Source organism: Hemibagrus wyckioides, linkage group LG26, assembly GCF_019097595.1.
Source record: "Hemibagrus wyckioides isolate EC202008001 linkage group LG26, SWU_Hwy_1.0, whole genome shotgun sequence".
Taxonomy (NCBI): Eukaryota; Metazoa; Chordata; class Actinopteri; order Siluriformes; family Bagridae; genus Hemibagrus; species Hemibagrus wyckioides.
Window position 1 is genome coordinate 9,057,668 of NC_080735.1, and position 27,846 is coordinate 9,085,513.

At 37.8% G+C, this 27,846-nt stretch overlaps 3 protein-coding genes across 4 annotated transcripts; all 3 read right to left on the reverse strand.

The window, feature by feature from the left end:
• Positions 1-615: 615 nt before the first annotated feature.
• On the reverse strand, positions 616-15,936 carry si:ch211-91p5.3 (uncharacterized). 2 transcript variants are annotated; one of them, XM_058380574.1, is made up of 21 exons: positions 15,374-15,936; positions 13,088-13,219; positions 11,969-12,094; positions 11,650-11,802; positions 11,292-11,453; positions 10,927-11,095; positions 9,393-9,500; positions 9,042-9,224; positions 8,615-8,752; positions 8,395-8,532; positions 8,043-8,279; positions 7,714-7,893; positions 7,466-7,609; positions 7,249-7,377; positions 6,896-7,123; positions 6,626-6,763; positions 6,288-6,500; positions 5,681-5,809; positions 5,075-5,380; positions 4,040-4,180; positions 616-3,958 (listed from the first exon to the last, which is right to left on the reverse strand). In XM_058380574.1, the coding sequence occupies exons 1-21, from the start codon at positions 15,572-15,574 to the stop codon at positions 3,879-3,881; spliced, it is 3,435 nt and encodes a 1,144-aa protein (XP_058236557.1). In that variant the 5' UTR covers positions 15,575-15,936; the 3' UTR covers positions 616-3,878. The 2 variants fall into 2 exon arrangements, with proteins under 2 accessions (XP_058236557.1, XP_058236556.1); XM_058380573.1 differs by having other exon boundaries at positions 8,395-8,535.
• Positions 15,937-17,232: 1,296 nt separating this feature from the next.
• zgc:153935 (uncharacterized protein LOC777611 homolog) lies at positions 17,233-20,639 on the reverse strand. The gene is made up of 6 exons (XM_058379923.1): positions 20,269-20,639; positions 19,936-20,070; positions 19,304-19,426; positions 18,790-18,939; positions 18,006-18,176; positions 17,233-17,742 (listed from the first exon to the last, which is right to left on the reverse strand). Exons 1-6 carry the CDS (start codon positions 20,476-20,478, stop codon positions 17,605-17,607), a joined length of 927 nt encoding a protein of 308 aa, XP_058235906.1. The 5' UTR covers positions 20,479-20,639; the 3' UTR covers positions 17,233-17,604.
• Positions 20,640-22,126: 1,487 nt separating this feature from the next.
• Positions 22,127-25,739, reverse strand: pcdh8 (protocadherin 8). The gene is made up of 4 exons (XM_058380840.1): positions 23,285-25,739; positions 23,114-23,193; positions 22,875-23,005; positions 22,127-22,638 (listed from the first exon to the last, which is right to left on the reverse strand). Exons 1-4 carry the CDS (start codon positions 25,649-25,651, stop codon positions 22,286-22,288), a joined length of 2,931 nt encoding a protein of 976 aa, XP_058236823.1. The 5' UTR covers positions 25,652-25,739; the 3' UTR covers positions 22,127-22,285.
• Between the last annotated feature and the right edge of the window lie 2,107 nt (positions 25,740-27,846).

The following is a 27,846-nucleotide window of genomic DNA, read 5'->3' on the forward strand; positions in this document are numbered from 1 at the left end:
GCGGGGCAAAGTGCACACATATTCCACAGGAAACAAACAATGTTGACCAAAGTACACTACTCAGTGGGAAACTTAAGAAGAATAACAAAGTATAATTAATAATAATAATAATAATAATAATAATAACAACAATCATCATCATCATCATCGTTTTTTAATCCAGACATTTTTTAAAACAAGGTTACAAATTGCTTTTAAGTGAAAGATAGAAGATTTGATGAACAACCCGGTAAGAGAAAACAAATTAATTGAATACCACAGATTAAAATACTAAAAAGACATTCGCAAATAATCATTATAGTGATAACTATAATATGTTAACAGGAATTAAAAAGAACCCACAGAGGGATATTAAAAGGGTGATTAAAAGGGTGTGTACAGTAGTATTTAGTAAAGGCAGGACTGTCCACACATTTGTAATGGTACATGGTGGACCAATGTGGAATCATCTTACCAAGATCATATTAGAGAATCTGATCAAAAATGATCCACCATTTCTTGTGTCTCTAAAGTTTTGCTAAATATCTTGGATGACAATCTTGGTTTCAAACTGTTCTCAATTTTTTTTTTGTTGTAAACACAGATGCTGTTTCCTGTGCAATTGCTCTCTCTAGCTTTTTGGCTTTTTTTTTTTTTTTCAGGATGTGGTAAGAAACGTGCGGAACTGTATTTTTATTCCAGCTACATGCTTTCAGTTGGAACACAATACTGAATCCTAACTGTACACTACTAAAGCTACTGTAGTCTCACAATAATAATTAGAATGTCAGTTTATAATAAGAAGAACACCCCGAATGAAAATGTGCAGATGAAACCCTATACACTACTTCAATACAATACAACAAACTCCAGAGCCTGTAGAAAGCCTGATCTATATGAATAAATAAAGCTTTGTAACACTAGATCAGCCATAACATTAAAACCACTTGCGCAGGTCTGCCTGTTTTGTGCCACCTCCTCTGACCCGTTGACTCATAGGGGCTTTCACTGAGGGACAGGAGTCAGCATGGGCACTCTCACTGGTCTGTGGCTATGCAGCCTAATACACAGCAAGCTGTGATGCACTGTACATTCAGACTCCTTTCTATCATATCCAGCAGTAACTTTCTCAGCACTTTGTGGTACAGTTCTGTGGAATCAGACCAAACAGGCCACATGCATCAATGACCCTGTCACCAATTCTCTGAGTGTCTTTCCTTGGGACATTTTTGGTAGGTAATAACCACTGCATACCAGGAACACTCCACAAGACCTGCTGTTTTGGAGAGCCTCTGATACAGTCATCTAACCAGCACAATTTGGCCCTAGTGAAAGTCACTCAGATCCTTATGCTTGCCCTTTTTCATGTCACATTCAAGAACTGTCTATTCACTTGATGAGAAGTATATCCCACCCCTTGACAGGTGCCAGTGTAAGGACATAATAAGTGATTTTAATGTTACAGCTGATTGGTGTACATTATAATAACTAAAATGAAAGTGAATCTACTTCTTTTTCATAGAAAATGAACTTTGGATAACTAAATAGTAAAAAAAAATGCATTGTGAGACTTATTCCATGGACTTTTTAAACAAAAGTTGATGACAGACACCACAGAAATAGCAAAATAAACAATAAAGTAAATATGCCATTGAACTCGAGTGTTTCTGACACCTCCACTTCTTTAACAAAGCAGTGAATGACTTTCAGTTAGTAGGCCTGGCCTCTCCCCTCCTTCTCTGCGCATGATTCATAAAGGACCAGGGATGAGGCATATGCATGAACAAGACATGAGATCAACAGGCTAAATATTGTTGGCATGTTTGTGACCGCTGCTTCAGACGATAATGTGGTGCAGAGAAACACAAATGTAAAAATGATGAATGAATTTGGTATTAATGACACAGTAAAACATAGTGTTAAGATATCCAATCAGATCAACTCATCTCCTTCCTATCATGTGCAATTCCAGTTAGCAATTTCAAGTACAATAGTAATGTCATGTGCAATATTTACTGTCACAATTGTTGTACAATATAATGCTGTGTATATATATATATATATATATATATATATATATATATATATATATATATATTTATATACACTACCAGTCAAAAGTTTGGACACACTTTCTAATTCAATGTTTTTTGTTTAGGGATTTATTTTCTACATTCTAGAACAATACTGGAGATTTCAAAACTATGAAATAACACACATGGACTTAAGTAATCCGTATATAATGACAACAAAAAACAGGCAGTTGTTATTTTAAGACACGAAGGTCAGGTGTTCTGGAATAGTTCTTGCAAGAACAGTATTGTCAAGTGCATTTACAATACCCATCAAGCACCATGATGAAACTGGTTCACATGAAGACCATCCCAGTAAAGCAAGACCAAAACTTACCTCTGCTGCAGAGGAGAAGTTCATTTAGAGTTACCAGCCTCAGAAATCACCAATTAACAGCACCTCAGATTAGAGCCGTTATGAAGGCTTTACAGAGCATCAGTAGCAGACATATCTCAATATCAACTGTTCAAAGGACATTATTGTGTATTTCGGCCGCCTTCAGCATTGTTTTACAATGTAGAAAGAAATAAACATCAGGAAAGACCATGGAATTAGAAGGTGTGTCCAAACATTTGACTGGGAGTGTATATTTATTTTTTCTGTCTCTGGCAAAGAATTTCCTTCTGGATTAATAAAGTTCCTATCTTTAGTGTGTATTTGTTAATGATTTAGTTTCACAAATACAACAGAAATGGTCAACTATTTTGATTAGGGAAGCATCTGTCAGGTCAAGTAAATCTACAGACTCCATTTCCCAATACATATAGTAAACTACAAACATGGACTCCGCTTCCCACAACACAGTCGCCTGTCCACTTTCACAGTCACCGGACATCTGATTGTACTTTTTAGTTTCACAACACGTGTTCCCCAAGCCTTTTGTCACTGCTTGGTCATCTTGGTAAATTACATCTGCCCGCTGCCTGATCTCCTGACCTGTGCATGTTTACTGTTTTTGAGATTGCTTAGCTTTGGCTGTCTTGAATAAATATTAAATTAACCTAATTAATACTGTCTCTTTTTTCAGACAGTGGTGCTCCAGTAGTGCTTATATTTAGTATAACAGTCAGTCAACACCCAACACCCAACAGTCAAGCTGTGGCTTAAAGTCAGTATATTAAAATTAATTTCATATTATCAAACAAACTGTTGTATAAAAGCAACATCATCGTCGCAATCGTGGTGTTAAACTGGATACTGGCATGTGAGCAGTGCTTATAACCGTTTGTGTGATATTGCTTTTATACAAGGGTTTAATAAAAAAAGAAAGCTACATTTCTGTAACAATATAGTTAAATATTTTGGCCAAAACTTTGAACAAAAGGGAGTACAAAATCTATTTGTACAGAAATTAGGTTGCACTGCATGCAAGAGGTTTTTAGAGAATAATGAATTGGTCTTGTTACTTGCTAATTTACAAACAAGTCTACACCAGTTATGAATCATTTTCTGGAAATGATCGTTGATTGAATGACTTTCTTACGAATGAGATAATGTCCTACTCTGCATTACAAATGTTTCAGGAAACCCAACCCCTTGTCTGAAATACATCATCTGGCTTAGAAAAGAGCAGACTTGCTGGGTGACAATTTTCTCCAAAATCTTGAATAGAAAAGTTCTATTGGATATTGAACAATAATTGGAGAGATCAGAGGGGTCAAGAATATGACTATTTAACAACAGATGTCCTAAAAAACTTGCTAAGTGAATTGATAAAAGTAACTTGGAAATGTTAAGGTAACTGTCATTGTGGAAAAAGATTGCTCACACAAGAACAAAGAGACCTTTGGAAAAAAATTCTGTACCATATCTCATAATACTCTGCCTTAATTAGTCAGACAATCTAACCTTTCCCTAAGCGCATCGACCAACTTTTCTTCTGCAACTTTCACGCTGTCTTCCCAGTCTGAAAGAGAGAGAGATGTGTTAGCGACAGTAGATCCTGTGCATCGTTATTTCGATAGTGTATTGATTTTAATGTCCTCACTTGGATTTGAGCAGGAAACTTTGACAGAAAATGTGACTTTCGATCCATGAGCCTCCTCAGTGTTCTCAAACACAGGCTGCTTCTGCTCGTTCTGTATAAACCATTCATCTAGGCAGTTTCTTAAAGATAAAGTATTTGGGTCTGCAAAACAACAAATAAATGAACTGGGCAGGTATATGAAAACATGTCTTGTACTTACATGCTGGCTGTGGATTATTATTTATCCCAAAAAAATGACATCTTAGCAATTGGAAATTGCAAAAAAAATACAAAAGACAAAACAATTTCCTTTAATTAATTAATTAATTAATTCATTAATTAATTAATTAATTAATTATAAATAATTTATTATTATAACAAAACAAAATAGAATTATTATTAAGCTTATTTGTAGCATTTTAATCAATAGTCAGTAGTTTTGTTGTACATTTACAGCATTTGGCAGACACTCTTATCCAGAGCGACTTACAATTTATCTCGTTTTATACAACTGAGCAATTAAGGGTTAAGGGCCTTGCTCAAGGGCCCAGCAGTGGCAGCTTAGCGGACCTGGGATTTGAACTGACAACCTTTCAATCAATAGGCCAACACCTTAACCAATAAGCTACCACATCAAGCATTGGTTTCATCTTTAAGAGCTACCACATCCTTTCCCACGGAATGGATTATTAGGTTACTGATTGGAAAGACATATATTTCAATTCATAAGAGTTTTACATAATATGATTGTATAATACTTCTGGAAGAAAATACCACATTGTGTGCTACTTTAAATATTTGCATAGATACCATTGTGTTTTTTTTTTTTTTATTTGACAGGGTATAAACACTCCAAACTGCATATTCCTTTTGGTGAACATAATGAGAATGTAATTTTGCTCCTTTCAAAGATGCAAATCTTATTAAACCTTGCTAACAAATCATTCGACACCTTTAAATATTTATTATTATTTTTTAAATTATTATTATATGCATTTGTTTGGCTTGTTTTTCTGAGTAAAAAACAGCTTCCTTGCTTTGGAAAATGATTTTTACCTGGCTTCACCGCTAACAGGCCCAGAATGCGTCTACTGAGATTATTAGCATTTTCCTTTTTCTTCTTTTCTTGTTTGCTCTCCATGGTGTAATCTTTGAACAGGAGCTCAACCGACATTTTATATAGGTTGTGTTGAGGTGAATAAATGACGTCTTTTTGACCTTTTGTTTTTAGTAAGGAATTAATCTGAACTTCGGTTTCCTCAACTCTGCTACACTTTGGCAAAGAGTTGAACCCAAAGAGCAAGGTTAGTGTGTCCAGGGCTTTCTGCAGTGCATCCTGCTTTGCGTCTACCTCAGTGGAGCCTGCAGAGGAAAAAAATAATAATAATAATTGTTAGTCAGGTCAAGTCAGTTTTTCCCCCTTCCAGAATAAATTGTGCAGTGGTGTTCCAATAAAAGGAGAAAAGTTAAATAATACAAATACACACAACAGTATAGGGAATAACATAATACACAAAACAAAAGGATAAACATAACTGCAACGTTTCAGCATTAAGAATTTTCTTTTTCTGACATTTATCAGAGTTTTTGGCAAAATTTAATAATGAGTCATGGATCATGTATAAAGGCAAACTGTAAATACATAAAACTAGCCTAACTCACCTTCTCCATTATAGAATAAATTGTACGTTATATCATTCAGGGAACACTTGTTTTGAAAGACTTCTTTAGGATGGGTAAGATTATTCTGGGAAAAATGCTGTTTCACCAGCTTGGCAGCATTGTTTTCATCTAAAAGACAAAAGCAGACAGAATACAGATATCTGTTAACCATGTTTCTATAACAATATGATAGAAACAGTCTTGCATTAGATACAATGCAATGTATTATATCACAAGGTCTAATAGATGGCGTAATAGTATGATGGGGTGCAGTGGTGGCTCAAGTGGTTAAGGCTCTGGGTCGTTGACTGGAAGATTGGGGGTTCAAGCCCAAGTTGCCACTGTTGGGCCCTTCAGCACAGCCTTAACTCTCTGCTCCAGGGATGCTGTATCATGGCTGACCCTATGCTCTGACCCCAACCTCCAAGGAGGGGATATGTGAAGAAAGAATTTCACTGTGCTGTAATGTATATGTGACAAATAAAAGCTATTTCTGATGTGGGGCAAATATTTAATGGAAAAGGGCAGGGGTGTAGGTTGAAAGGGGAGAGGCTGTTAATTTATACTAGCAGCCCCTGACAGCAGTATTTGTGACACAGCATATTACCTAATTGTGTTTTAGAAATCCCCAACGCATTCCCAAGCAATAAATAGGTTTTCCGAAAGGCATCTTTCTTGTTAGTATAATCATTGTTGTTTTGAAATGTGAATTTTTCCAACTGTATGTCCACTTGACCAGTGAAAACCATCTCAGTGCTGATGCTCTCTACATTTACAGATGGAGGCTTCAGATTAAACAATGCTAGAAGTCTGTCGATGGCTGTAAAACACATACATAAAGGTAAGTTGGAAACATACTCATTGACATATATGCTATGTGGAAAATCTTCTGGCTGTTATTTTACCAGCAGATAGTCTGTACATGTAAACAAAACCACAGTGTACCTGTATTATCCATGTTGGGGGGTTTGTTGGGTTTGTCTAGAGGACCTGCATCCTGTGTTTCGGTCACCAGACACTCCTGACTGAAACTGTTGTTTGGTTGAGGACAAAATTTCTTGATACTGGGTGTTGTGCAGGATGCTGCAGTCACAACAAGATCAACTTTATTGAAAAGAACAAACTCATTTTATATCCTGATGTTTTGCTCTCCTAATGACTTCAAGAAAGGTCGGAAGTTGAACAGATTTTTTATATAAATAAAGTTTAACTTACAGTGTAAATAATCGCTACTTATACTGGGACGCTCCAAATCTTCACTTTCCTGTATTCTATATTTGTACACAGGGTTTTGGAGATAGAGAGCTTGGAGTTGTTCCTGCAGAATCCCTTTGTAGTTTTTGCCAGGTTCAGCCTCAAAACTGTAGTTAAACAGTCCTGACAAATGTTTAAGGGCAATCATAGCTGCCTGCTGTTCTGACTGTTTCTTCTTTGAAAAGCCATCTAGAGGGATTTCAAACAAAAAAAATCTGTGAAGCAGTAGTAATGGGTAACAAAGAGAGATGTAATGGGGTAGTCCAATCAAACAATGATATAGTGGTTAATAATATACACTAATTCTAAATTACCTTTGTCATAAAACATGAAGCGACCAGTGAGCAGGAGTTTACAGAAGAACTTATCGTCTTTGCAATCTGTGTGTTCCTGTGGTGGCGGGAAATTACATCTTTGAAAATGCTCCAGCACCGCTGTTTTACCTGTTACATGGGGCAGAAGCAAGACTTCTCACCAAGCCCAAGATTAAATATAGATAACTATTACAGTCGCAAAATTATTGGCACCCACTTTCAAGTGAATTCAGTCCAAACTGACAGGCTAGTTTCCTGTATGCTGATTCAATGGCTTCCTGCTCATGATCATAACCATCAGACACAACCCTTTGGTTGTTGAGGACCACAGTCACAGAACTGTTATAGATAGTGCCTGAAACTGAAACAGCAAAATGTTGCTTTCAATTTGAAAAAAGCTCGTTCTACTGGCAGTTTCTGTAAAAGCACATTTTCATTGTACATGTAGAGTAAACCTCTGGGTACCTGAAGAATCTAGTTCTTTGGGTGCTTGACTGGACATCTCTGGAGCACTGAAGTCCAGTGTTTCTGTCTTCTGACAGTCAACAGCTTTGACTGTGTGTGCTGTAGGTAAATCCAGGACCTCAGTGACAGTGTTCCTTTCTTGAAGGCTATCGTTCTTGTTATCTACCTTTGTAGCGGATACTGCAGAGTCACAATAATTTTGAGAACAGTCAAACTACTTTATTAAAAGAAGGGCATTGTTGTTTTGAAACACATATTTTACAAGCTAATGCTATGTTACATTTATACCACATTGACACTAAATCTAAACATTATATAAATAAACTCACTTTGTGAATTGTCTTCACTAGGTGTGGCTCCCTCTGCTTCTTGACTGATGCATACTTTGTTAACAGTAAAATCATAGTCAGGTTTCTGCAGACCAAGAACATCTAGACTTTCCTTCAGAAATCCTATCCAGTTGTCACCAGCATTAGTTGGAGACCTGCAATTAAGGATCCCTGACAAATATTGCAGGGCGACCTTAGCTGCCTGATGTTCTGCCAGTTTCTTCTTTGATGAGCCATCTAAAATGTTTTCATATAGCAAGTATGGAGCTTCAGTGATAAATACCAAAGAGAGCTGTAAAGTCCAATCAAGCATTGCCATGGCGGCTAACAGCGTAGACGGCTTCTGAATTACCTTTGTCGTAAAAGGTGAAACGCCCACTGAGCTGTAGTTTGCATAAGAATTTATCATCTTGGCGAACTGGGAGTTCCAATGGAGTCGGGAAATTACACCTCTGAAAATGCTCCAGGACTGCTGTCCTAAAAGAATGACCTGCTACATGGGGAAAAGCATGACTAGAAAAATCTGAGTAAATCTATTCAACCATTATAGTCGCATCATTTTTGGCACCCACCTTCAAGAGACGTCAGGCCAAACTGGCAGGCTAGTTTCCTGTAAGCTGATTCAGTAGCTTCCTGCTCATTATCACAACCATCAGACACAACCTCTTGGTTGTTGAGCTCCACATTCACAATACCATAATAGATGTTGCCTGGAATGGACAGCACAAAAAGTAAATTTTCCATCTTTAACACGAAACATGAAATGTAAAGCATAATTTAACGTTCTCTGTTATTTCAATATGCACTAAGTTGCCTGTTTATTACAGGCATGTATTCTTTCTTTTTTAGATACACTCAATGGCATTTTTATCAAGAGCCCTTACATTAAAAGGATATTTTGAAATTACTTTTTGTTAAATAGAAAAGAAAGAAAAGAAGAAAAGTCATTATCTGAGTAAAATAATTACTGAAAGCAGAAAGCTAGATAAAAAACTTTACTTGACGATGCTGTAGATGAGGATATTGATGAAGTGGTTTCAGCTGTCTCTTCTCCCCACTCAGGGTTGGATTTCATGAAGTCCAGGGCTATCTTAGCAACCTCTTGGTGAGCGTTTTTTTTATTATTACACACCTGCGTACCTCTAAATGTTTGCCCGTTCACATTCACAATACCCCTGTAACCTGAACAATAATAAGAATAAAAATCCATTTGAGTATTTTTGGCAGAGATATTATAATTTGGAATGACTTTCTAAACACATTGAATGTGCAACTGCAAATCTGCATTAAATAGTTATTAGATAAGGTTGCAATCCATATCAATTAGAATAGAAGTAATGGTTCAGTTACCACCAGCTTCACTTTCCTCCATAAATTCAGGTTCTGGTATTTTCCTTTTTCGAGCCATTTCAAACACATGATTCTTGAACATAAGTGCTTCACCAGTGAACATTGGGTCTGTGGATCACAATTATTTTAATATATACAATATATATACAAAAATATATAAAGGTACAAGGCGTTTACTCTTCGGATTTACACGATATACCACTTTCTCAAGGAGCTTATTTACATTAGTGACATTTAGACAGATCAATTTATCTTATTCTAAAGTATAAAACAATCGTGCTATGCAAGAGACAAAGGGTGCTATTTCATTCGTCTTTCTTTAGTCAATAATGTTGTCCACATTACAAATACTATGACATTTAAACAGTATCATTAATACAAAGCAGGAGGGAGGCCAATCTAATCATGCAGAACAATGTTAGCTGATGTGTTTATTAACAGAGAGTGCGAGTGCAGAGAAATATCTGAAAGTCCACTATGGTTTCTATAGCTTCAAGCTGATTTGTAGTCTTTGTCTGATTTAAAAGATATGTAGATTAATAGAACATCTGTGGCTAACTGACCTTTTCTGTTTTCCTGTTTACTGCTCTCTTTTATGCGTGAGTGTGTGTGGGAAATGAAAATGTACTTTGAATGACATTTTTGTTTTTGCAGAAGCTTGATGATGGGAACACACACATTTCTGGCATTTGGCAAATGCCCTTATCCAGAGTGAGTTACATTTTATCCGATTTTACTCAACTGGGCAATTGAGGCTCAATCACCTAGCGGTGACAAACTTGGTGGACCTGGGATTTGAACTCACAACCTTCCGATCGGTGGTCCAACGTCCACTAAACTACCACATCAGCTTGATCTGTCTATTAATAGGCACACGCAATAACACTTTTCCACGTGCTCACACTCGCCATTAATAATAATGTTTACATGCTATAAGATACACATAGCTTAACAGGTTAAAGAGAAAATCAAATGGTAAATTTAATCTGAAATCAAATCAAATCTAATCTAATCAAATCTGGTTGGTTTAACATCCATATGCTTTTCACCTTGGATCAATCAAACATGAATAAATCCCATGAGATATAAACATCTGACAGGACTGCTTTATGTCCTTGTTACTGTTTTCTAACATCATGTGTTTTTGTTTATGTGTTTTGGTCACATGTTCCTTGCCCCACCTGACCTGTTACCCTCTTCCCTCCTTTTCCCCTCACCCGTTCCCCTGATTAGTTCCACTATATATACCCTTTGTTTAGTGTCTTTCTGGGCTCCGTCTTTGTCGACTCCAGTCCCCTTTGTCAGTGTTTGTTCTAGGCTCCATTAGCTTATTTTGTCAGCATTTTTATGTTTCCTTTTTTTCAATAAATCATCTGTCTGTTTTATTCTGCATTTGGGTCTAGACTCTGTACAGTTGATGTATCGAGGTCTTGTGCTGGATATCTGGATTCAATCCCCACCTCGGGAGGCACACATTTTTTCACAAAAAATACAGGTCTAAACTTTTCTATCTTTCTATCTATCTTTTACCCACCAGGTGCAACTTTTTTCAGCCAGTCCACTTGGGTGATCAGTGTGTTGATATCCTCCTCGTGCTTGTTCACTTTCTCTTGTATTTCATTCAGCCGGTTCACCTGAGGGCCCAAGTTCTCCAGCAAATCTTTGTTTTGGTCCAGGAAGTTCTTCATGCCCTGCAACTCTTCCTATGATTTTCGTGGACATAAAAACAAACTATTTCTTCAGGGTTTGGTTTAAGGATTCAAAGCTGCAACTGTGATGCTATTTTTTTTTTATTGTTTTTTGGCCAAATCGGCTTAAGTAACCAATACAATTAACTGAAACCAAGCCTGAAATTTATTCAGTCTGATGTTATATAATAAACTTAGACGTTAGTCTTACTTTGAGCTCTGTGCCTTGATTTTCTTCATAGCGCTGGGCCAGGAACTCAATCTTCTCCTTCAGGGCGTGTTGCTCTATGTCTAGCAGCTTTAGACTTTCTTTCTTGCTGTCTGCTGTACTCTCTGAATCCTGCCTACTGCACCTCTCCAAAATGCACTTAAACTATATGACAAAAAAAAAATGTAAACAATTTAGAACAAATTTTCCAACTTTCCCCCCTTAGAATTCCATCCATTCCAGTGTTCTGGGCCCTTAGACAAAATTAAAAAGTTAAGACTTTTTTCTCAAATTTCTAATTAATTATTAATATAATAATGATAACAATATAAGCAAAATAATTGCCTTATTTGGCTGATACCTGCTTTATCTGTTTTGAAATGGTTTTTAATCCAGGTGCATATTTTATAAAAGTGTTAGCCAGCTCCTGAACATTGTTTATACATTCATCCATCTCCTCTTTCTTTAAAGTGAAGTCAGGGGAATGCATCACTTTGTTTCTGACATTAATGACCTACATGAGGAAGAGAAAAAAGGTAAATAAACACGACATCTCATTTGGCCTAAAGTCTGTCCTTATAGTACATAAGAGGTGTGTAAATATATATACAAGCTAATATACAAACATTAAAATAAAAAAAAAAAGAATGTGTGTGTCCATAATAATTATATAATTTTACCTTGGTCAGGTTCTGGCCTTCTGCAAAGGCTTCAAAGTGCTTGCAGTGATACATGAAGTTCAGAATGGAAGAAATGTCAAAGTCATCAAAACTGCGGTGGTTTTTTACTCCACGTATCATATAAACCTGAGGAAGACAATCCAGATTAGCTTACATAAACATAATTGCCAAGAAACCCTTAAAGGAAATCTCCACTCTAAAACCCAGTAAATATGTTTATATTATTTGTAATGTGCTTAGAGATTCGGCGGATACTCTGCTGGTTATTCCAAGGAGATCTGGTATACTGAAATTAAAGCAGGAATTTGCCAGCACATTTACAATGGTGTTGAAAAATCAGTGATCGCACACATAAGTGATAATGGTCAGGTTTTGCTGTTAGTCTCTACACACAAAAGAGCAAGAGCTTATCTGAATCTTTGTGAATTACACATTTATTTACACCTTATTATTTATACATTAATTACACCTTATGAATTACAGCATAGAATTTGTGCAGACTCAGAGATCTAGAATGTACTGCACCTATACGTCACAGCTGCTCTAATGGTGCGCTCAAGTCGTGTCAGAAAGATCGTATTTACAACTGGAACACATAAATGACACTGTAATTTTAATTACATAATTTTGACTTCCCAGGAGGACTTGAATGCACAGTGATTTATAGCAGAGACTCAGATAGATATTAATCTACCAGATGACAAGCAAAATGGTGCTGGTGTCTGTATTAGCCTGCCAGCTGAAGTCTTGGAACTTTACTTGTTTACCCAGAGTATACAGATGATGGTATGTATGAATGACAAAAGTGCTGCTGCATAACTTTCTTCCCACTTGTCCCACAATCAGTGGGCAGTCACTTGGCATTGTAGGTAATTTAGGAAACCATAAGCCACAGTAAAAATAAAAAATAGACCGATATGTTGAAGAAGTTGAAGCTAAAAATGTCAATTCAGATATTAATTAGAAAATAAATCTTGGACCATCGAACCTTATGCACTAATTCTAAAGATTAATATGCAGTATTATTAATAAGTGGTCTCAGAACGAGCTTTAACGGATACACTACACACAAGGTTAATGATGAAGAAAATCTGAGTCAGGATGTTGTGCAGAACTCACCTTGGCCACTTCCCATTTGTCTGTAGGCCACAGGTATGGCTGGCAGTTATTCCAGGGTATGTCAATACCCTTATGTTTATGATTCTGAAGGATTGCATCTTTCCACGGCTTACACTTATCACAAATAGGCAACTGTGGAGAGTCAGGCTTGTGTGAGAAACATGCTTTCAGTAAAGATACCAACGTGTATAAAGATGCACGCAAAAGAGGACTGTAAATTGGTTATCTGTTACTTGCACCTACACCATTATACGTGTAGTTGTCATTATAATGACTTAAAACAAGAAATATTTTGGAAAAGTCACAATTCATGCAATGTTGACATAAACTTAAACATGGTCTGTGTAATGTAGAACAAACTGATAACATTAGTTTAAGGAGCACATATAAGAGGGTAATTAGCTTCTTGTAAATTGGTTTATAAAGTTCAAATTAGGCACTTGGAAAAGGTATAGAATTTTAATCTCTTATTATGGGCTAAAAGGTGCTTCAAATTTTTCAACCAGACTGTTTTGTCCCAAATTCTAAGGCCAGGATTGATTCAAATCACTGAGGCTCATTCATTGAGGCATGTGGCTTGTTCCCACTTTATATATTAACTATATAAAAAAAATTATTACAATCTGCACTCAAAGGACATAATTCAACTTGTTCGTGATGTAAGGTCCGAGCTGGAAAAAAAAAGCCTCATCAAAATGCTTTATAAATATGAAGGAACTTACAGAACTTACAGTGCTCCATTCACTTATGGTGCTTGTAAATAACTTTGAGTATAGCCATATTGGGAGACGTTTCTGCAATGTATATTACTATGTATTTTTATTTTCAATTTATTCTCTGGGGGGGGATCTATTTGTTTATTTGTGTAATGTTTTTATATCTTGGCCAGGTCACTTATGTCAAACAGACTTAATCTCTGTGTTTTATCCTGGTTATATGGTGTGCTATGATAAAAATGCAATCTGCTCTTTATGCATTTTGATATATATACATGTGGACAAAATTGTTGGTGCCCTTCCAACTTTAACATGCTTGTCTATAATTTTTTCTGCTAATCGCCTGAGACAGCTCTCTCCTTAGCTTTGTGTAGCACTCTCTCCTTCAGTGTAGTGCACACCACGATACCAAACAGCACAGTGTACTACTTTTCGCCCTTTAAACAGGTAAACTGGCTGATTACCAGTTTGAAGACACCTGTGATGTTAATTACAGGACACACTTTAGTGTAACATGTACCTATGGTCAAATTATGTTCAGTCTTTTCTAGGGCTAGCATTATTTTTGTCCAAGCCAGTTTCATTAGTTTTTTTTTTTTTTTAATGCTTCTATTGAACCACAATTCAAAAGCAATGTCTGATTTTCATTAGTCAATTTTCAGTAAATTTTTACTTTTGTCAGTTTCAAGTTACACACTGATCAGGCATAACATTATGACCACTGACAGGTGAAGTGAATACCACTGATGATCTCCTCATCATGGCACCTGTTAGTGGGTGGGATATATTACGAAGCAAGTGAACATTTTGTCCTCAAAGTTGATGTTAGAAGCAGGAAAAATGGACAAGTGTAAGGATTTCAGCGAGTTTGACGAAGGGCCAAATTGTGATGGCTAGACGACTGGATCAGAGCATCTCCAAAACTGCAGCTCTTGTGGGGTGTTCCCGGTCTGCAGTGGTCAGTATCCATCAAAAGTGATCCAAGGAAGAAACAGTGGTGAACCGGCGACAGGGTCATGGGCACTGTTGCACGTGGGGAGCGAAGGCTGGCCCGTGTGATCCGATCCAACAGACGAGCTACTGTTGATCAAATTGCTGAAGAAGTTAATGCTGGTTCTGATAGAAAGGTGTCAGAATACACAGTGCATGATGGGTCAGGGCTGTTTGTGGCAGCAAAACACAATATTAGGCAGGTGGTCATAATGTTATGCCTGATCGGTGTATTTCAGTGATGATTGTGGGTTTTTTTTTTTTCTTTCTTTCCTTAATGGAAGGGTAACAACAATTTTGTCCATATAGATAGATAGATAATAAAGAATACATCATTGTAATTTCAATTTAATAATATATTATCAGGTATAAATAATTACTTAAACTTAGTAAATAAACATTTTCAAGTTTGGGTGTTATTAAACAAATAACAAGCTTATCAAACCTTATGAAAATAACAAACCTTAATCATTAACCTCTTGTATATGCTCCTTATGAATGAGAATTTGTATGGCAATGCAAAGTAAGGACTATTTTGTCCGACTGCGGGTAAAAATAATACTATTCTGTTGTCTTTTACCTGCTTTTGTTTTGGTGAACATTTAAGGAGACTACATTTTGATGTACAGATTACATTTTTGAGCTTTTCCCGAAGAGACTTGTGAAAAGTTTCGGTTTCGTTTCCAACAAACTCTCGGATGTGGCTCCTCAGTATGTAGAGACTCTCAGCCGCCTGCAGCCAGTGTTTGTAATTTTCGTCGCTGAAGCGTTTGTAATCCATTAATTCTGCAAGAACAGCTCTTTTTATGCCACTTCTTGTTGTTGTTGTTGTTGATGTTGTTGGTTGTATGGTACAGAAGAAGTACAAGTCGGTCGCCCAACAACTCGGCAGAGTGAAGTAACTCCTAGTCTTCCCAAGTTTTCACACAGTCGCCCCTTTAATCTGTCTTTTAAATAAAATCTAGTAGTAATGTTGTCGATAAGAGCCAGCCCGAAGCAAATGTTTCAGAACACATAAACATATAAAACACATTCAGAATAAAAACCGCTGCAAAAAGCCGAGATCTTTGACAAGAGGGCTTGGTCGTTTTAACACAGCAGTCAGGAGCTCCCTCTTCCCGGAAACGCCGCAAGTCAAAACTAGAGGCACAACTTTTAGACACATGACGGTAATAGTCGCGAAAACGAACACTTTATTCAGTTTTAACAAATTGATAAAGTTAAAAAAAAAAAATGTATAAAAACTTTCTTTGTCTGGGTTGTGACAAGAAATCGCCTGATAAATGTTAAAAACTCAAACGTGAAATGATGTGAATTTCACCTTTAACTTCCAGGGCAGGCATTACAGCAATGTTCACGGTTAGGGGGCAGCAGTTAGCGCCACTGAAAACATCTCCCTGTAAATTTGAGGTCCAAATTTTATATACTGTATATATGTACATCTTTTTTGGATTTTATTATTCGCTCACTTTTCACAAAGTTGCTGTCAATAATTCTAAGTATTTGAATGATAAGAAATATATATATATATATATATATATATATATATATATATATATATATTTCTTAGAAGTATATATCGTTTTAAAAAAAGGTGAAAGTGGGAAAAGTACACAGGTAGTATGTTTCTGTTTAGGTCTAGTATCTGTCTGTCTGTCCATCCGTCTATCCTTATCCATCTATCTTGCTATCTATCCATCTAGCTGTCCATCTATCCATACACCCATGCATCTACCTATCCGTCCGTCTATCTATCCGTCCGTCTATCTATCTATCTATCTATCTATCTATCTATCTATCTATCTATCTATCTATCTATCTATCTATCTATCTATCTGTCCACCTGTCTATCTATCTATCTGTCCGCCTGTCTATCCATCTATCTTGCTATCTATCCATCTAGCTGTCCATCTATTCATACACCCATGCATCTATCAATCTGTCCGTCCATCCGTTTATCTATCTATCCCCTCTCTCTCTCTCTATCCATCTATCTTGCTATCTATCCATTTATCTATCCATCCATCTATCCATACACCCATGCATCTATCAATCTATCTGTCCGTCCGTCCGTCTATCTTGCTATCTATCCATATATCTGTCCATCTATCCATACACCCATGCATCTATCCATCAATCTATCCGTCCGTCCGTATATCTATCTACCTATCTATCTATCCCCTCTTTCTCTCTCTATCTATCCATCTATCTTGCTATCTATCCATCTATCTATCCATTCATCTGTCTGTCTAGCTATTTATTCGTCTATCTTGCTATCTATCCATCTATCTGTCTGTCCATCCATCCATCCATCCACCTATCATGAATTGGTTTCCCATTGAGTCTCAATGTAATTAGAAATTATTGCAAAGCACAAGGATTTAGTGTCAGTCTTTTCTAATAAAACAATTACAAAGGTACACAATCTTTTTCTTTCTTCTTTTGTATTTAATCAGGAGTTATGTAAACATGAGGCACGTGAGAACATTTATATAATGTTCATATGACATATATCCTTCCAATCTAAGAAATGTCCTAGATCGAAGGAGCACTAACAATTTATTGGATGTGACTTTCACACAATTGCATACTAATAAAAATCTATGAATAGTATCTTAAACCCCCCCCAACATGTCATGTGTGCTAATGTGTACAGTTGCAAGATAAATGGAACGACTAGATTATGAAAAACCTGAATTAATAACCAGACTACAAAATACATTTTCCATTTACATGTATTGACCCCTGCAATAATATACTTCCTATGCAAAAATATAATGTCCTTTTCCATCTGCCGTCTCTGTAGCACAGTCATCTTTCTGCATTGTCAGCGTTCACTCCTTGCAGCTGTTTTGCTTCCAGGACACGAAGGCTCTGAAGTTCTGTACTGAACTCCTCTTCGAGATCCTTGTTGCTACTTAGGAATCTATCAATGTTCTGGAGTTTCTCCTAAACAAAAACCATGAGGAACAATTAGTTTAATTGAATTTCCTAACAAGAAAAACATGTTGGGGAAAAAAAAACTATCAAGAATATATCATTTATTTAAACAAAACAGAAGAAAGATATTATTTGTTTTAATTTAGCTTGTAGACGCAGAGATGGTTACAGTAGATCACTGAGAGGAAGTCCACTTCAAGATATCTAATAGTTATAATTATAAATATTATAATATTGATATTTTTTGCTTGTGAAAATTATGTAGAACTTACCAGAGGTACGACATTGCCATCGAGTTCACTGTTGTTTAACAGGTCTTTCAGAGATTCCCTAAGCAATTCCGTCTCACACTGGCTGATGGATTCAATCAATACTCCGTCCACTGTGGCTCCATCCACGCTGTCCACCCCTGGGATGTGCAATGACAGATCAACAGACAACATCTGAAAAACAAAATAACAGTTATTTGATTATTTATACTCATGACCTGATTGTGTTTCGAAATAAGATTAGCATTTATGTCACGTCATGTCAAATTGTGGCTTTTGATTATATACAACAGGCCAGTTCGATTAGCAGTCCATGGGCCAAATCAGACCAGGCCCTCAGATCAAATCTGTTTACAAATACATACGATTGAAAAGAAATTTAATGCAAATAACTGTCATGTTTTCCAAATAAGGTCATTCAGTCCTTCAAACCATCAGAGTGCTCTGGTGCTATTAATTTATGATAAGAGCATTGTTTGCATGGCAGACTAGCAAGCCAAAACCAGCAGAGTACTCAGCCACAACGTCTTGCTCAACATAATACTTGCAGGCATCATTAACCAGTTCATTACCTGTATAACGTGCATAAAATCCTATAACAGTAATAGAATTAAGGTACACATAAAATGTTGATTATTTCAAAGCACACTGTGTTATTGTCTGAACAAAATAAAATGCAACTAACAAGCAGATGTTATATGCATCAAAAACCATGATATTGAATTGGATTGTAGGTTCTTTATACTGATGCACACTTTTATTTATGTAGTGTTGTTTTATCTTATACCTCCTGGATCTGTTGACCTGCTGCAGCCACTTTAGGGATGTGGCGTAAAGTTAGTAACAACTGCTCCAGGTTCTTCTGAAAGCGTGCCATCCACTCGTTTGAGACCTGCATCTCACACGAGTGCATCAACTCATTCCTACAGCGGATGACCTGCGGGGAACAGATGGACATGACATGTACAATCGGCCAAATGGATGAACTGTGTTCACAGGTCTCCACTACAAACAAATGAACTCAATGTAATCTGAGTAAGTTTTTTAGACACAGCTCCACATATTTTTTAAAAGCGCTATACAAATAAAATATAATTCAATTTTATTGTATATATAAATTACAAACTCTATTTTTCAAAATCAGCATTATTATAAATGGGGGCTTTTCCTCAAGATGTTTTCTTTTTCTTTAAATAAAATATATGTAATGCAACTTTGCTCATTCTCATTTGTGTGACTACACATGTGTGTGTCAAGCTTTGTTCAGAAACTCAAACAAAAAATGTCCAAGAGCGTTTTACCTCGGTTACATTATTCGGATTGATGAAGCTGAAATGGTCACAGAAGTGGAGGAGGTTAAGCAGTGCTGCTGCATCACATTGATCTGCTCTGGATAAATCTGCCAGCCCTCGTGGCATGAAAGCCTACGCAATGTAAGAACAGCTATTAAACACATTCAAATCCAAATGACCTCAGTCGAATGAGATAAGAGGAGCCACTTCACTTAACACACAAAGTGTAGTCATAATGGGTAATTCCTGCCAACCTGATGGATTTCAACAATAGCCTTTTTTATTACTATTTTCAATTTTTTTTCTATAAGCAAGCAGGCTTACAAGAGAAACTGATGGACTGTATGTAAGAAAGCAGATTTCTTTTTAGTCCATGTAATTTATATCATGAAATCTATTGTACTTCTGATTGAACATGTGTATTGGAGGGAGAGAGAGAGAGAGAAATGCTGGAATGCTGTCTTTCAGGTCATCCCATCCGAGACTATCACCACAGCCAAGTAACCTGTGACTCATGGGAGTTACAGGGAGTGAAAACAGGAGTGTCGGTCACGGACAACAGGGATCTACTCGTCCTCTTATAATCATCTTTAACAACAATACACACTCACTTCACACACCTGTAAATGACCGTAACCTACCTTTGCCAGTTCCCAATGTTCGCTCGACCACAGCCAGGGCCTGCAATTTCCCCAGTTAATAATACAATGTGGTTTGGTGTGGTGTCTCAATATTTCCATTTTCCACTCATTACAGAGAGGACAAGCGGACTCAAACTGGAAAAGAACAGAACACACAGACACAATTTGTTAAAATTAATATTCAGAGCTAGCAGTTTAACAAATAGGTTAGATTTACTAGCTGTAAATTATTAATTGATATGAAGGCAGAAATATTTTTGTTTAACGGGTATTATTATCATCATCATCATCATCATCATCATCATTACTATTATTATTATTATAAAGCAGTACCTGATTTCCTCTTGGTCTACAGTTGCTTCTACACATCTGTCCTCTTTGTAAGAACGTGTTGTTTTCGATGATTGTGTTGTGAAAAATCCGCATTTCACTGTCTACATATTCCCACAATCCGTCTTTAACTTTCAGGAGACAATACCCGGCTTTTAACCAGTTCTTATATCCAGCTTCGTTAAGGCGTGCGAACAAATCCTCGTGAACCATGTCTGTATGGCTAAAAAAACGCGGTCTAAAAAGTATCTAGACGAATACTTTCATAGGAAAATATCTATATAAATTTTAAAGCTTTCGTTTTCGATTAAAAGCCGTCCAGAGAGGGGGGTTCTCCGTCCTGGGCGCGCCAGTGGGTTTGTTATTTATATAGAAAGCGCTTCCGCGTTAGGAATAATGCATTGTGGGAATTGAAGGCAGAGGCTTCCTTTCTGAACCTCATGCGTTTCTTAGTTCTGTAGTTTTGTAGTTCTTAGCCTGTGTGTGGTGTTTTGTCTTTTTAGAGAAAAGTAGATAAAGCATTATCAGAAAGTCCTAGATGGACTACGTGCTGATTTGCATATTCATTACGTTGTCGTGCTCATTTGCATATTTGAATTGCATTGTTTTATCAGAATAGCAAATAAAGAATTAAAAAAATTGTTCGATATAGAAAGGAACGTATTTGGTCATAGTCAAAAATTATTTACAAATGTACTTACAAAACACTTCAAAGAAACAAGGTACACTATGGGACACCCCTCCAAATCATTGAATTCAGGTGATGTTTTTCAGGGGTTGGACTTGGCCTCTTAGTTCCAGTGAAATGAAGTCGTAATGCTTCAGTATACCAAGACATTTTGGACAATTTCATGCTCCCAACTTTGTGAGAACATTTTGCGCAACAGTGCACAAAGCAAGGTCCGTAAAGACATGGATGAGCAAGTTTGATGTGGAGGAACTTGACTAGCCTGCACAGAGTCCTGACCTCAACCTGATAGAACACCTTTGGGATGAATTAGACCAGAGACTGACCACCCATGTCTTTATGGACCTTGCTACACTGGTGTGCAGTCATGTAGGAACAGGAAGGGGTCATCCCCAAACTGTTCCCACAAAGTTGGGAGCATGAAATTATCCAAAATGTCTTGGTACGCTGAAGCATTAAGAGTTCCTTTCACTGGAACTAAAGGGGCCGAGGCCAACCCCTGAAAAACAATACCTGAATTCAATGATTTGGAGGGGTGTCCCAAAACTTTTGGCAATATAGTGTGGTACGTTGGGAAGTAGACATTAAAGAAGCAGTTACTGATGGAATAATGTACAAAACCCTAGTTTATTCTATTCTGATGTATATTTTAGAAAACTCCATTTATCATATAATTTGTAAGTTGATTAACTAAAGATTGTGATGAAGAATATTCAAATTAGCATATGACTTCTGACAATTTCTAGAGACTTTTTAAGCCACTTTCTTCTGAAAAGAGTTGGGAAAACTGTCCAAGATTTATTGGTGGTAAGTTGACAAGACCTGCCATCTCAACTCATGCCGGAGAGTTGTATCCAGTGCAGGGTACAAATGTGACAAATATCATTTTAATTTGAAATCATTTTAATTTTTGATTATTACCTATTAATGCTTTTCATTCACGTGATAAATTCACCAGCGCATAAATCACAAATAGCACTACCTAATTAAATTAGACTATAGTGTAATAATAACAACAAATTCAATAGCTTGAGTAACAAAGTAGAAAGAAGACTCAAAGTATTCAGACCATTAATTTCATTCATTTATTCACAATTCCACTGGAACTGCACACAAGGTGTCAATAAATATGAGATATTTTAGTTACAGCTATATACATGAGTTATTTACACAAATAAAATATACTAATAAACTAATTTACTTCGTTGAGCTTACTGAAATAGTGTACAAATAGAAACAGAAATAAAGCAGACAATACTACAGGACTGAAGAAAAACAGGACTGATGAAGTGTGTCACAATGTGAAGTTCATGTTTTGAGAGTTTTTTTTTTTTAAAAGGATGCTGTAGGTATGCTGATGATGTCTGTAATTGGCTCTCTGGGAGATGCGGCTTGTTCGTTTAATTGTCTGTGCACCTGATGCTGATAGTAAAAGGAGGGTTGTGTCCCCATCCTGTGAAACACAGGGGCATGTGGGTAATCTTTGGTTTGGCTGAAGACTGGATTACAACCGTAGCCTCTGAAGGATGGTCCTTGGTTGGTGGCAGCCGGATGGCAGCCATAGCCCAGTGTCCGATATGCTACAGTGTACCCATTGTTGCCCACATGAGTGCTGGAAGTGTGTGTTGGAACCTCTCTGGTTCTGTAGACTCCAGCTCCATCCACTGGTCCAGTGTACAAGGAACCTGAGATTTGATTATAATTCACATTAGTACATTTGTAAGAAATGTCAAAGATAAAAATCAGTTGATATAACATATATAAATGTTTAAATGGGTTTCCGATCTTATCCTGGGAATTCACTGTCCTGCATATATTTTTTTATCTGTTCTTACCACAATCAATTCAGCTTAATAATTAGATGATAAACTGAAGCCTGTGTTTTTAAAACAAAAAGAAATAAAACAAATTAATCACTCACTGCTAACTCGCTGGTGGCCAGTGTTAGCAATTTTCCGCCCGGCTTGTCCACTGTCAGAGTCACTGTCATTAGAGTCGCTGTCTCCTTTGCCACTGTCCTTTATGCTCGTCTGATCAACAGATCCGATTTCACTGTGAATTTATTTAACAATATAAGTCGAACGCACATACTTGCAGTGATAGCCATGCCAAAGGATATCATTTCTATGTTTAGTATATGTGTAGATAAATTCAACAAACCTCATCTGAAGTGTGTATCTGTCTCCTTGCCAAGCTGAAACGGGCTCAAAGTGACCTTTAGTGAGGAGAGGTCGAAATACCTAAGGAAAAAAATTAACAGTAATTAAGTTTCAGACTTTTTTTAATAAGTCAAAATGGACTATAGCATTTATTCATGAGTGTACAACTTACCTTACTGTCAGAATCTCTGCTTTGCTCATCTTCATAACAGAAAGATGATTCATCCCTTGAAGAAGAAATCTGCTCAGTAACTGTCACACTACCTCCAGAGAGGCTGCTGGAATCTGTCGAGTCAATGCTGTGTGTTGGTAATTGGGTTTTCCTAAAGTTTTGCCCAGATATTTTGCTGATGGAGCCGACATTCCTCCGGACGTTCCTGCGTGATAGTGCAACAGCCACAATGGCGACCAGCAATACGGCACAAGCAGCACCTAGAAGCCCAATGATGATGAAGGAAGCATCAAAATCAGACGTATTCTCTTTCTGAATTGACTCAAGAACCACCACCACTTGTTCTTCTATGGGCATGGCATCTGAAACCACAAAGCGGATTGAGGCTGTGTGGACAAGAGGTGTTCGGCCATGGTCACTTACTGCCACTCTTACATGCAGTGTTTCTCCAAGTCCAAGTGCCAAGCTATGCTTTAGTGCCATTTCACCTGTATTTTCATTTACAGCAAACAGAAATGCCTCATCCTCCATAATGGCATAGGAAAGCTCTGCGTTCATTGCATCATCATTATCATGGCCCTCTAGTTTCAGGGCCACGTAACCAGCAGGAGCGTTGCTTGGTAAAGGTATGTCTGCCGAGCCATTAATGAGTATCGGGTGAACAAAGAAGGGTGTGTTGTCATTCTCATCCACAACCCTGACCTTGACCAGAGCTGTGCTTGAGAGTGGTGGGGAGCCACCATCTGTGGCTTGGATGATCACTTCGATCTGCTTGACATCCTCATAGTCCAGAGGCCTTATTGTGTAGAGAGTGCCAGAAGCTGGGTCTACAGTCATAAAAGAACTCACTGTGACTCCATCAACATCATTATCTAGAAGCTTGTACGTTACTTTACCATTGACTCCTTCATCAGGATCACGAGCTACCAGAGAAGTCACATAGGATCCTGGTGCTTTGTTTTCCATCACTGAAATTTCGAAGACAGGTTTGCTGAACGATGGAGCATTATCATTCTCATCACTTACTCTGATTGTGTACTGGGTGAAGGTTTTAAACGGCGGTGAGCCAAGATCTTCTGCTATGACAGTGAGATTGTATTCAGGAATCTTCTCCCGGTCCAGAACAGATGTGGTGACGATCATGAGGTTGTCACCATACGCCTGCTGGAGTTTGAAGTGCGCGTGGCCGTGCAGACTGACGCGCACGTAGCCGTTTGCGCCCGAGTCTCTGTCCGCGGCGCTCACGAGCGCGACGAAGCTTTCCACCGCCGCCGCCTCCGTGATGTACGCTATGTCTCCGCTCCTCGAGGCCATCGGCTTGATCGTGACTTCTGGCGCGTTGTCGTTTACGTCAACGACTTCGACGGTGACCGTGCAAGTCGACGGAATCGAGTTGGCGCCCAGATCATAAGCCCTTATGTGCAGCTCATACGATTTTCTCGTTTCGAAGTCCACCGAAGACTTTAAGACCACCGCTCCACTAACGGGATCAACATCGAAGGTGCTTTTGATCTCGTTGGATTCACCTTCTGCGAAATCGTAGCGCACGTCACCATTTTCGCCGTGGTCAGGGTCGAATGCTTGAACTCTGAGCAAAAGAAAGCCAACAGGTGCGTCTTCGTGCAACTCGACTCTAATCGCGTCATGCTCGAACTGTGGACTGTTATCATTAGAGTCTAAAACGTTTACGCGCACGGTCACTGATCCAGACTTTGGTGGACTTCCGCCATCAATTGCAATAACTTGAAGTGTGTAAGACTCTTCAAGCTCCCTGTCAAGCTTTTGCGCAAGCACAAGCTGTGCAAACTTCTTGCCATCTTCGCCTGTTCCTACCTCAATACCAAAATGACTACTGTTGAAAAGCTGATAACTTTGAATGTAATTGTTTCCGACATCCAGGTCAGTGGCGACTTCTATGGGAAAGCGTGCGTCCACCGCCGCGTTCTCTGAAATCTCGAGTCGCGTCTCGTCACGTGGAAACACAGGAGCGTGGTCGTTTATGTCTCTCACGTGGATCTCGACGTGGATCAGGTGGAATTTTTCCTTGGAGAAAACCACCACGTCCGCGGTGATCAGGCACTGCGTGGAGGAGCCGCACAGACTCTCCCGGTCAATGCGCTCTCCCACCGTGAGCAGCCCGTCGCCTTTACGCATACGAATCAGTGATGCATTGCCCTCTTGCATGAACCGAAAGCTCGTGTGTGGGTCTTCGGACAGGTCGATCTTCAGATCCATTGAAAGATTCCCGATAAACGTTCCTGGTGCATCTTCTTCATACGTGTAGTACTTTGTTGTTGTGCTTCTCACTGTCCATGCGGCAAAGATCACAACTAAGCTAAAACTAAGTAGCAACTTTTTAGTCTCCATTTCTGCCAAAGATTTTAAGTACAAAAATACTTAAAAACAGTGACAAACCATTTAGAACAGCTTCAGAGCGCGCGCCTAGACTCCTTGCTCTCCAGTCGACGTGTAGAAGGGGTGCGTCAGTAGTGCGTTTAAACCCAGCAGATATGCAAATGAGGTGTCCCACTGACCAATGAGCTTGCTCGGGTCCATCAAAAGGTATTCGACGTCATGTCCAAACTTTCAGGAGCGCAGACAAATGTGCAACATTTATTGTTTATAAACAGCCTCCTTATGTTAAAACAAATTGGAGTGCCAAAATTAGGCTCCACTTGCTTTTGTGTCACCACGCTCAGTAATCTGATGGCGAATTGTATTGACTTTACTCCCAAATATTATCACACTATACATATATGCTTAAACTTATGCCTAAACATTTCCGTTTAAAAAGTCTAGACTACTCCAAATTTCATAATAATATGTTTATCATACAGAAAATATAGCCTAGATTACAAGTTCTTCCAGATTTAACAATGAAAGAATGCTGGACATTTAAGATGTCTAGGTGTACCTGCCTAGAATATTATATATACGGTAATTATTAATTATTTTGTGTGTGTGTGTGTGTGTGTGTGTGTGTGAGAGAGAGAGAGAGAGAGATAGACTGGTTATTATTATTACTATTATTATTATTATTATTATTATTATTATTATTATTATTATTATTATTGTTGTTGTTGTTGTTGTTGTTGTTTTTGTTTGTGGTGGTACCTTAGCTGTATGCAATCGGGTTGAAAATAAATATGCAGTGCCAAGGAACTGTTTTAAACAACCCTAACCGACACCCTCTTTAATATTTTTAAACTATTATTTAGTTATCCTGCTGAGACAAAACTTTTGTGCACATTTTAAGGACAACAAACGGATGGGTGACAAATGAACATGCGTGGAAGTATGTTGGCAGAGGAAGAGCTTTAGCGCCTTGTGTGTGTGTGTGTGTGTGTGTGTGGCAGGTGTGACCGTGCCATCTGCCAGACGGGGGTAAAGCGCGAGGTGTGAAGATGTTGCGCCCTGTTGCTCCTCACACTTTAGATTACTGAAGCGCAGCCCCTTAACAAGATTTTCTCAGACAGTCTACATCATGGAGAGGAGGGCGTGCGGGAGCTTATTATATTAGACTGACTGATTTAATTAATGTTCTTGCGAAAATAGTTTATAACCTAATAAGCAATTAAACCAACTCACTCAATCATCCGATTCCTCCAAGAAATGTCAGATTTTTTTTTTCATTGCCCTCTGCAGGGGTCAGAATTTTTCCTTTCTTCTTATGCTTTTAGTAAGCATTAAATTAACCAGGTAACACAAGACTAAGCACAATAGCACAACCTCTTCATATTACTTCAACTTAATTCGGGACTTTGTTTGATTAGTGCTGCTTTGTCCAAATATCAGACCACCAACAACGGCGTTTGAGAGTCACGGAGTCCAACTCGACTTACATATGACTTTTAGTAATGCAGGAAAATATATTTGTTTATTTTCAAGTCATTATTTTGTACCTTGCAATATACTAAAATAATTGGAATGCCATAAGACCTGAAATGTCGAAGTTCAAACTGAAACTATGCATTCAGTTCTTTTAGTTAATGATTCAGATAAGCCTATAGAATTATATCTAGACTTTGAAGTGCTGATTTTTTTTGGCACTGAGCCACTCCCCCCCCCCATTCTAGTGCATTATATATATATATATATATATAGATCTTCACACAGTATCTCTGTCAGTTCACTTATTTATATTAATATGATCTATATACACGAAAATACCCATGCTAAGTAAAGGAAACTATGAATGCAATATACATAGAAAAAAAATCACTATAGGAAATATATGTACTGTGTTAGAATAATGTTGAGAATCCTCCATGACGTCATGAAAAACATTTTAAGCACATGTATACATATAGGCTCTTTCATAAAGATGGAGGATTTGGAGTAAACTGCACTTCACACGAAAACAAAACTCTATAGTGCTCTATAAACGAACTGGACATAGACAGTGTTTATTTAACACTGGGGATGGACAATAGACGCAGTTGGAACTAATTGGCAAGCCCGAGGAACTTCCGGAGCACAAAAGCGTCTTTTTAATGCAGTTAGTGAACGCAAACCAAGTCATTCAGAAAGACTGCTTGAGTGCTCGACTTTAATTAACACGC